Source organism: Brassica oleracea, chromosome C7 (genome assembly GCF_000695525.1).
Source record: "Brassica oleracea var. oleracea cultivar TO1000 chromosome C7, BOL, whole genome shotgun sequence".
Lineage (NCBI taxonomy): Eukaryota > Viridiplantae > Streptophyta > Magnoliopsida > Brassicales > Brassicaceae > Brassica > Brassica oleracea.
The window spans coordinates 6,850,169-6,860,387 of NC_027754.1; the positions used below are offsets into that span (position 1 = coordinate 6,850,169).

Sequence of the window (10,219 nt, forward strand, 5' to 3'; positions counted from 1 at the left end):
AGAATGCAGGCCGAGCATATTTGATGACCGACTGAAGCCCAGAAGAAACCACAAATTACCAGAATATCTTTGGACGACCAGGAACCCTATTTATGTTATTTCTAAGCCACTTTTGACGGCTACGCTTTCTATTATCCTATTCTATTGTTTTCTCTTAGGTTTGGAGAGAAGATCAATTCTCCTTCAGAGATTGATTGGAACTCCATTGGTTTTATCACTAATTTCTTATTTATTATATTATTCAGACTATGATTTGTGTTATTGCTTGCATGTCTGAGTAATTCATCTTGTTAGGTTTAGGGATTTCATGAGCTTACTGTCAAACTGATAATCAATTAGGAATGCTAGATTATCTATAGATCTCTACACAAGGGTGATTTGTAATACTAGGATCTGGAATTGTTAGAATAGCACGACAGTGTGACTAATTGTTTGAACTTAGAATCATAGGATAGTTGAGAGGCACGAAAGTGCAATCAGTTAACAGAACCCGAACTCTGCTGGATTAGATACCTAGGCGCATACGAGAGTTGGTCTAGGAATCTAGTTGAACTAAATCGATTAGGTCGTTAATGCTTGTCTAAGGAAGTATCGATCGACGCTCAGGCCATAGCATCGATCGACACTCGCTCCAAGTCAACAAGCGACAGCTGAGACTGGACTTAGACATCTAATTAGCAATTGCATGCGAAAGCTGGATTGCTTACTTATTAAAATCGAGTTCTAGAATTAATCTATAAACCATTAGCATCCTTGAATTGTAGTTTTGAATCTCTTGATTGATAAATCCCTAGGTCTAGCAATTTCTCCTAACTCTTTACAACCTCAATCAACCAATCGAACAAATAATTTGTTCACCTTGCTTTCATTTGTTTACTGCATTATAAACTGTTTGCCTGGCTTAATCTTGATTTTTAGTCTATTGTGTGCCCTAGCTCTCTGTGGATTCGATCCCTAAGTACTACAATTGAACCTCTTATTTGAGAGAGTAAAATCACTTCTTACGGTAATCTGAGTGATATCAACATGGTAACTGAATTTTCCGAATACTAATCTTAAAAGATAGAGATATTCGATAATAAACAGAAGATCCCTCAACTTTCTCCCCAAGTTTCTCCTAAAACTAAGCATTATATTTTCTCGGTTTGAGGATACTTAAACCTGTTTTGGGTTGGGTTATAGAAAACAAAAGTTGGTCGTTGATTTGTAAGCCCAATTTACCAGTAACCCTTCATGTAATTTTTGATCCTATAGGTTTTAAATCTCAGTTTTTACTTTTTTATATTCGTTAACATAAACATGGGTAATTTTGTTCTTATTAAAAATAGTTATTTTTATGAATTAATTTTAAAATGGTTCTTATTTTGTATTATAAATGTTAATTTTAAAATAAAAAATCTTGATAGGTTTCATGAAGTTATTATATATTGTAAGAGTTTTAAATATAATTTATTTTCATTATTAAAATCAACTTCAATATAAATAGATTTATAAAAGATAAGAAATATTACTATGTAAGATACGGATTTCTCAATACAACGAAATCACAAGAATATTATATGTTAAATATTTAAATTTAGCCAATTTTATTATAAAAATAAAAAAAATGTGATTTTTAACCGTATTATCCAAAAAATAGGTACCGAACTAGCACCAATTTAAACTCAAAACTTTATCGAGTTTTAATATTTTTATCCCAATCAAACTGAGAGCTAAACTAATTAATCCGAAACCAAACCTAAATTCACAAATAATCGAACGGTCCCTATATTTTTTAATTCGAAAAAAAAATCACAACCGAAACCCAAAAAAAAAAAAAAATTACAGTCGAACTGAAAATTGAACGCACGTGCCTAAACATATTAGTGAACAAATAGATGGATTAATAAATTTTTCAACGAAAAATATCCCGCGCTTTCAAAGCGCGGGTCAAAATCTAGTATTCATTAAAGTTATAACTAAGGAAGACTTATTACACATTTATGAAAATATTCTTAAATTCAAGACTTTTTTCTTTTAAAAAATTAAGAATATATCACATATTCATGAAGGCCTTCATTATTTTCTTTTAAGAAAATATATTTCTAAAATAATTGGGAAATTTAATTTTCAAAAAAATAAAGTATCCAGATAAGGTAATTTTGACAGAAAATATTTTTGATCTTATTACTTTCGGTTTTTTGATATTTTTTTTTATATATTTAATAAATAATTAAGTAAAATTAGAAATTAGAAATAAGAGTATAATTGTTATTTATCTTTCCACTAAAATCTAATTTGGCACTTTGATCTTTAGATGCTGTTTAGGGAACAAAGACTGTTTAGAAAAGTTATCCTTTAACTATATTATTATTTATTTGAACATATAATTAAAAGTGCGCCTATATTTCACTATTCATGAATCTTCCTAATCATGATTTTGTAAAGGTTTTGAAAAAGTAACGACACATGATTCGTTGAATAAATATACTTATAAAAGTTTCCAATCACATGTTTTGCTCTGTTTAAATATTATATAGTTCCAACTAATGTTTTGAAAATCGACCCAAATTTAAGGTCGAACCAGGGAACCCGATGACTTGATATATAATCCGATTTAGATTTCAAGAAAAAATTGTTATTTAACAATTTGATAAAATCCATAAAAAAATCATTAAAATCCAAGACTCGATTACCAATTGAACTCATGGGTAATCCGATATGTAATCCAATTTGACTTAAAATCTTATATATAAAATATTATATTATATATTCATGAATGTTTAGATGAATGGTGACGCTATTTTCCATGTGATGCTCCGGTTTTCAAAACTTAGCTATATAAATTTTTAATCAAACTAATTTTTCTTTTAGTTGTAAGCCTAGTGTATCAATATTTGAGATGATGCATATTAAAAAAGAATAAATTTGAGCATCAAATAATCGTTTGTTTATTTATTTAGTTTACTTTTTGTATAATTTATGTTTGCAAGAAAAATAATCGTTTGTTTATTTATTTAGTTTACTTTCTGTTGTTGACATGTTATTAGAATTCTTCTGATGTTTTGCTTTTGGTTTATTTTAATTTCATTATTTACATTAGACATTTAAATATTTATTAATTTTGGTTTTGTTAAATATTTTTATTATATATCTAATTCCTAATTTGTTACAATTTTGATATGTATATATAAAATTATATTTAAAATTTATTAAACTATTGATCTATGGTTCGTCCGCGGTCGATCTATTGACCTAATTACCCCGAAATAGTTCGGTTGAATGTTCAGATCGGATTTAAAAACATTGGTTCTAACATATTAAAAATACTTTACAGTTCCGTTCAACTTGTCGAATTGTCATAGTTTAACTTATTAATTTTTTTTTTGGAAATTTGAACAATTCAGTTTATATAACTAATTAATCACCCAAAGATTAATGGTGACTCCTTATCGTATAATTAATCCATATTATCACAAGATAACAAACTAAAAACGAATATAACTCTGCATTTTGGTCGGAAGAATGTATGTATTATCAATTCAAAAAAAAAAGAGTGTATGTATATTATCAATAGATTTTTACTTCACTCTTCCAGGCAAAGCTGAATTTACTACATGAATGATATATATAAACTGCACAACCATAAGTTTGATATAACAATTAAAAAAAGAAAAGAAAAATAAAACTAGAAAAAGTAACTTTTGTACCCAAACTCTTTTAGAATATTAACTGCGGCGCTTAGCTGGCTCCCGGCGGGATCACCGGGAAGGTCAAACCAACCATAAAACGAAAGTTTCTTAAAATATCTAAAATTTGAAATTAATTTAAACAAGATTTTCTCTTCGTCATTTATGTACAGTGATAATTAATTGATTTGTTACTTAATTCTCTCTCTTTTTTTTTTAATTTTGAAGTTTAGAGGGGAGAGAGAGAAGAGTGTGACAGTGTTTTCTCAACCATCTCGATCTTCTTCTCTCTCTACTAAAGACTTTTTACTATTTCAGTTCTAATTTTAAGGATAGTGATGATTTTCTCTGAGATTAGTAATTAGGATTATCAGAGAAAGAGAGAGAGAGAGAGAGAGAGAGAGAGAGAGAGAGAGAGGTGGGTTTATTAATGTATGTGAAGGTAGGAACCGTATCTGTCTCTGTCTTCTCCAAACCATCTCTTAGGGTTTTAATTCTGCTTAAAAAAATCTAGGGTTTGTTTCTGTCAGTGATTTATGATGATGTGTGAGAGTGGAAGATGAGAGTGTTGTCCATAAACAATGGTGGATCGAAGAAGCGCATTGTGTTTCGTCTCATCCTTCTTCTTCTTGTCTCTGTTACTGTTCGACTGCGTCGCCGTTGCGAAACAACGGACTCGATTCGACGAGCTGCTCACTCTGCTTCGTCTCAGGTCCACTCTCGGTTTAAAAGGAACCGATTGGCCAATCAAAGGCGATCCCTGTCGCGTCTGGAGAGGGATACAATGCGACGGCAACGGAAGCATCATCGGGATCAACATCTCCGGTTTCAAGAGGACGAGGATCGGTAAGCAGAATCCTCAGTTCGCCGTTGATCCGCTCCTTAATCTCACTCGCTTAGCTTATTTCAACGCGTCTGGATTTGAATTGCCTGGTTCTGTTCCTTATTGGTTTGGTGTTAGTTTGACGACATTGCGCGTCTTGGATCTTAGCTCTTGTTCCGTGAACGGTGTTGTTCCCGTAACACTCGGTAACCTCACCAGCTTGGTGAGTTTGAACTTGTCTCGTAACAGTCTCACCGGTTCGGTTCCGAGCAGTTTAGGGGAGCTGTCGAGTCTTTCGGAGCTTGATCTCTCTAGGAACACGCTCACCGGAGCTCTTCCTCCTTCGTTCAGCTCGTTGCTGAACCTCACGAGTCTTGATGTTTCTTCTAATTACCTCACTGGTCCAATCCCTCCTGGTGTGGGATTGCTGTCGAAGCTTCTCTACTTGAACTTCTCAAGCAATAGCTTCTCGTCTTCGATTCCTCCAGAGCTTGGAGATCTCGTCAATCTTGTTGATCTTGATCTCAGCATCAACTCATTGTCTGGTTCAGTTCCTCTGGAGTTTAGAAAGTTAACGAATCTGCGGAACATGGTGATTGGTGACAACCTCTTGAGCGGAGCTTTACCAGCTGATCTGTTTGGTGCTATGAGCCAGCTTCAGAGCTTACTTCTGAGAGAAAACGGTTTCTCCGGTAATCTACCTGATGCGTATTGGTCTTTGCCCAAGTTACGGATCCTCGACATTGCTAAGAACAACTTCACTGGGATGCTACCGAACTCTAGCTCTGGTCCGAATGCAGATGTGGTCGATATCTCCTCGAACATGTTCTACGGCGAGCTCACAAGGATTCTCACAAGGTTCAGTGCCATGTACCTCTCAGGTAACTACTTTGAAGGCAAGGTTCCAGATTATGTGCTCAGAGCAAACGCGTCTCTGACCAGAAACTGCCTTCAAAACGAGAAGAGACAGAAGTCTTCAGAAGATTGTTCATCCTTCTACACAGCTAAAGGGTTAGACTTTGATGATTTCGGACGTCCTACTTCTAAAAAGGCTTCTTCTACAGGGCTAAGCCGCAGGACTGTGATTATATTAGCATCAGTCGGTGGAGTGATTGGTTTTATTCTGATATTCATTCTCTTGCCCATTCTTGTGGTTCTATGGATGCGTCGAAGAGGCAGAGAGGGTCAAGGAGGGGGCGGTGACAGGCCCAAACCTGTAACCGAAGCTTCTCAGCCACCTAAAGGAGCACAGACCTTTGATTTGTCGCGTCTTGGGAATGCGTTTACGTATGATCACCTTCTCCAAGCGACAGGGGACTTCAATGACGCCAATCTGATCAAACGTGGCCACTCCGGGAGCTTGTTCCGAGGCTTCTTGGATAACGGAACGCCCATTGTTATAAAGAAGATCAATACGAAGGAGAGTAAAAACGAAGGGTATATAGCGGAGCTTGAGCTGTTGAGTAAAGCTGGACACCAGAGGCTGGTTCCATGTCTTGGACACTGCTTGGAGAATGAGGGGCAGAAGCTATTGGTGTACAAGTTTATGAGGAACGGAGATCTGGCTAGCGCTTTGTTTAGGAAGTCGGACAACGAAGGTGATGGGTTGAAGTCTTTGGATTGGATAACAAGGTTGAAGATTGCTCTTGGTGCAGCCGAGGGGCTAGCTTACTTGCATCACGAGTGTTCCCCACCTCTTGTTCATAGGTACTAATAAACTCTTGGTTCTGTTGAAAGGATTTGACATAGAGAATCCTGTTTACTGTAGTGAAAGTGTTTACATCTTCTAAGTATCATATAGTCTTGATTGTTAAGAGTTAGCTTCATAGATGGAAGCAACACCTTGATTACTTGTTTCTCTATTGGTCTAGTAAGCGAGAGTACTTACTCATGTGTGTGTGTGTTTGTCAATGTGATATAGAGATGTGCAAGCAAGTAGTATACTTCTTGATGATAAGTTTGAGGTACGTCTTGGAAGCCTAAGCGAGGCATATGTTCAAGGTGATGCTTATCAGAGCAGGATTTCTCGTTTACTTCGCTTACCACAGTAAGTGTGCTCCATGACATTAACCATTCTCTGTATGCTGTATGGTCACAAAAACATTTAAAAAAAGCGATTTCGAGTTTTACTAATGCTTCTCCCTTTTCGTTTCTTACTCTTGCAGATCGACTGAAGCATCCTCTTCAGGTATGTGTATGCTTTGGATATCATAAAACTTTCATTACAAAATAAACTTCAGTTTAAAGCTTTTTACATTTTGGGAGTATAATCTGTATGTAAGAGGTGCAATTGCTTCTTTTCTAGTATAACATATAGTTTGTTAGGCTCTAGTAGCAACGTAACATGTGTTTCAAAGTAGCAGGTTCGTAGGTGTATTTGTAGGGGACTTGTAGTTTAGTGTCTGAACCAATATGTTTGTGATTTTTTTGAAGCCATCTGATTGCTTTTATCTCTGTTCAGGTGCAGCAAATGCAACATGCGCCTATGATGTCTACTGCTTCGGCAAAGTGTTACTTGAGCTAGTCACGGGGAAGCTCGGGATCAGCTCGCCGGACAACGCAGAGGCAAAAGCATACATGGAAGAAGCTTTGCAATACATCAGCACAAACGAGAAGGAGCTAGTGACCAAGATCCTAGACCCGTCGTTATTGGTGGACGAGGACCTTCTAGAAGAAGTCTGGGCGATGGCTATCATCGCAAAGTCATGCCTAAACCCAAAACCAACAAGAAGGCCGTTGATGAGACACATAGTGAACGCACTTGAGAATCCGTTGAAAGTAGTGAGAGAGGATACCAACTCTGGCTCAGGCTCTTCACGGTTGAGAACAAACTCGTCGAGAGGGTCTTGGAACGCTGCTATATTCGGGAGCTGGAGGCAAAGCGCGTCGGATGTAACAGCTGTTCAAGCTGTAGGAACAACAAGTGGTGGTGGGGGTTTGATAAACTCAGGGTCGCAAGGGAGCAGTGGAAGGAATAATAACAATGGGAACTCATCGTCGAGAAGAAGGCAGTCTAGTGAGATTGTGCCTGAACCTGCAGCTTATGGGGAAGATGTAGTTCTCAGGTGAGAGGATAAGATTTTTAGGATTGGTTCATCGATTCTTTGTGTCGTTAATAACCAGAGGCAAAGAGAGTCCTCTCAGGTAGCAGCATAGAATATGTTTTTTTGTTCAAGATTATTATTTTTCTTCGTCTCCTTATTTATTTTGTCTTTTTTTTTTTTTGGGTTAGGATTGGCGGGGTTAGAATTGTAATTCACATTTTCTAGATCTTTGTAAATTTCAATTCTTGGAGATTGGGTTTTCCTCGGCTGGTTAAAAGGGAAGATTGGTTTCGTTTAAATTTTTCAGTTCCACTTTCTTCGTTTTGATTCCATCTGATCTGCTACCGAACGTGTGAATTAAAATGGCCGTTGACTATTTTATTTACAAGTGGGAAGCTTCGCATTACGATAAATAAGAAGGTTCTACCGAGATTTGAACTCGGGTTACTGGATTCAGAGTCCAATGTCCTAACCGCTAGACCATAGAACCACTTTGTTATACCCGTTTTATTTGCTAATATTATAATAGATCTGATTAAACATGTCCATAATTGTTTACGTTTTGTTGATTTTTAATATTATTTATTCTTCCAACCACGCATAAATATTTTACGTTTTGTTTTTCTAAAAATCATTATTATCAAATTAGTTTGATACGTTTTCTGTTTTTCTGTCTTAATTTTACCATATATGTAGTACGTGATTAAATACAAAATTATAGAGAAATAGTCTTAATAAATAAGGTTTTTCTTCACAAAAACACTCAAAGACTTAAATTGATTTATTTAAGTTTCATTAAATAGGGTAAATTACCATTGTGTCTCTCACAATTCTCTAGTTACATTATATTAAATTATATTTAAATTTTTAATTTTCATAAATTATGCTCTCGTCATTGGCGATCTCCCACAGCTCCTCCGTCATCAGCTCGTCATCGAAGAAATCTTTGTATCTCTTCCTCTTCGCCATCACATCTTCTTCATCATCACATCAATTCGTCGTTGTCTTTTTTTTTTTTGACATCGAAAATAGAAATCTAAAGCAACTAGTTCGTAGCTTCTTGGCCAGCATAAGGAGCTAGCCAACTTGGTGCAAAACAGCTTACGAAGGGGGTGACAAAGACTCGTGATCTTCCTCCTTTTGCAAGGGAGTCCGCACGGGTGTTCATCCTTCTTGGGATGTATGCTATAGAGAACTGAGTGAATTTGTAGAAAGAGCTTTAATCTCATCTATCTCAGGTGCCATTGAAGGCCAGTCTTCATCCTCTTCGATGAGTTTGATCAGTTGGTTGCAGTCTGTCTCAAATCGTATCTCTCTGTTTCCATGTTTCAAAACCTCTTGCATAGCCCACATCAGTCCCTCTCCTTCTGCATGAAGAGCAGACACATCATGTCTTCTTCCTTGCGCTCCAAACAAGACCGGGGTACCATCGTCAAGCAGTATGAAGCCCAATCTAGCCATGTCTTTCTCGTTTATCCAAGACGCATCCGTTTGGCATCTCCATCGAGTTGAGCGGGTCGTCTGTGTTGCCCTGGTCTCTGTTCTCTGTTGCTCCATTGCTTCTCTTTCCGGCTCCACTTCTACTCTCTACGCTAACATCCAGCTTTCAGCTTCCTTGACTGCTATTTGGAGTGTATCCATTGGTGTTATATCCTTATTCTTGAAGACTTTTCATTACGTGCTTTCCAAATATACCAAGCAATCCAAGGAAATGCACCTAACACATCAGAGCTCACTCCATTGGCCTTTGCACGTAGGAGTAGAAAGTCCATGTTTGCGTACAGAGAGTCGCACGAGAAAACTCCCGGAAGAGATGGCATCGGGGATAACTCCCAGCATTGTAGCGCAAGCGGGCACTCGAAGAGAGTATGGTTGATAGACTCGCTGTCTGCACCGCAACGGACACATATGCTATCTCGAGCACAATGCCTTTCGTTTAGTTGTTTCGCTGTCGCCATGTATCCTGCTGTAGCTTGCCATAGAAAGTGTTTGAGCTTTCTCGGAGCCTTGATCTTCCATATCACACTCTTTAGTCCTATCGTGCTTGGTTCTCTTGTTTCGGGGTTGTTTACTGTCGTTGTCTAATTACGATAGAGTTAACTTGAGTTTACTCTCTACGATCGATTCAACGTTCGTAAAACGTGGAATTGAAATTTACCTATGGAAGATCTTGAAAGAGAAGGATCTTCAAACGCAGTAAACTCAAGAACACCAAAGAATTTTATTAGATTTGAGAAAAATGTTTACAATGATTTTGAATGAATGAAAAAAATACAACACTCTGTGTTTTATACTTTGTTTTCCTCCGTAACAACTTCGTAACAACCTTCTTTGATCGTCCATTGAGCTTCTGCCATCCGTCCTTCTTCAGCTACGCTTCTTAACGACTCTAACAACCTCCTCTCCACTATTCTGTTGCCATCTGTCCTTCTTCTTTAACTCTTACACACCCTCCCTCTCCAAAGAACCTTGACCACAAGGTTAAGTTGAGAAGTGTGGATACTTGCGCTGAAATTCAAACATAAACTCTCAAGTGGCTTCTTCTTCCAACTGATTTTCCCATTTAACAAGTATCATAGTAGCAGCTTGAATCTTCCTGTTCACCATCTTCCTCTCCAAAATACACTCCGATGTTTTAATCAGTGGCTCATATATGACCGACGATAGTTGTGTAGTAGTAGAGA

At 37.0% G+C, this 10,219-nt stretch overlaps 1 protein-coding gene and 1 non-coding gene across 2 annotated transcripts; one reads left to right on the forward strand and one right to left on the reverse strand.

Annotated features, from left to right (window-relative positions):
- The first annotated feature begins 3,918 nt into the window (after positions 1-3,918).
- LOC106306840 (probable LRR receptor-like serine/threonine-protein kinase At2g16250) lies at positions 3,919-7,834 on the forward strand. Its single transcript, XM_013743609.1, has 4 exons — positions 3,919-6,198; positions 6,413-6,538; positions 6,657-6,679; positions 6,953-7,834. The coding sequence occupies exons 1-4, from the start codon at positions 4,250-4,252 to the stop codon at positions 7,558-7,560; spliced, it is 2,706 nt and encodes a 901-aa protein (XP_013599063.1). The 5' UTR covers positions 3,919-4,249; the 3' UTR covers positions 7,561-7,834.
- Positions 7,835-7,953: 119 nt separating this feature from the next.
- On the reverse strand, positions 7,954-8,025 carry TRNAQ-CUG. Its single transcript has one exon. It is a non-coding gene; the product is annotated as a tRNA-Gln (tRNA).
- Positions 8,026-10,219: the final 2,194 nt, after the last annotated feature.

Bases quoted from the DNA above. Each gene is read 5' to 3' on its own strand.
- LOC106306840 (XM_013743609.1), top strand. From the start codon at position 4,250: ATGGTGGATCGAAGAAGCGCATTGTGTTTCGTCTCATCCTTCTTCTTC. The intron at 6,539-6,656 runs GTAAGTGTGCTC...TTACTCTTGCAG, and splicing joins CGTTTACTTCGCTTACCACA to ATCGACTGAAGCATCCTCTT. The intron at 6,680-6,952 runs GTATGTGTATGC...ATCTCTGTTCAG, and splicing joins GACTGAAGCATCCTCTTCAG to GTGCAGCAAATGCAACATGC.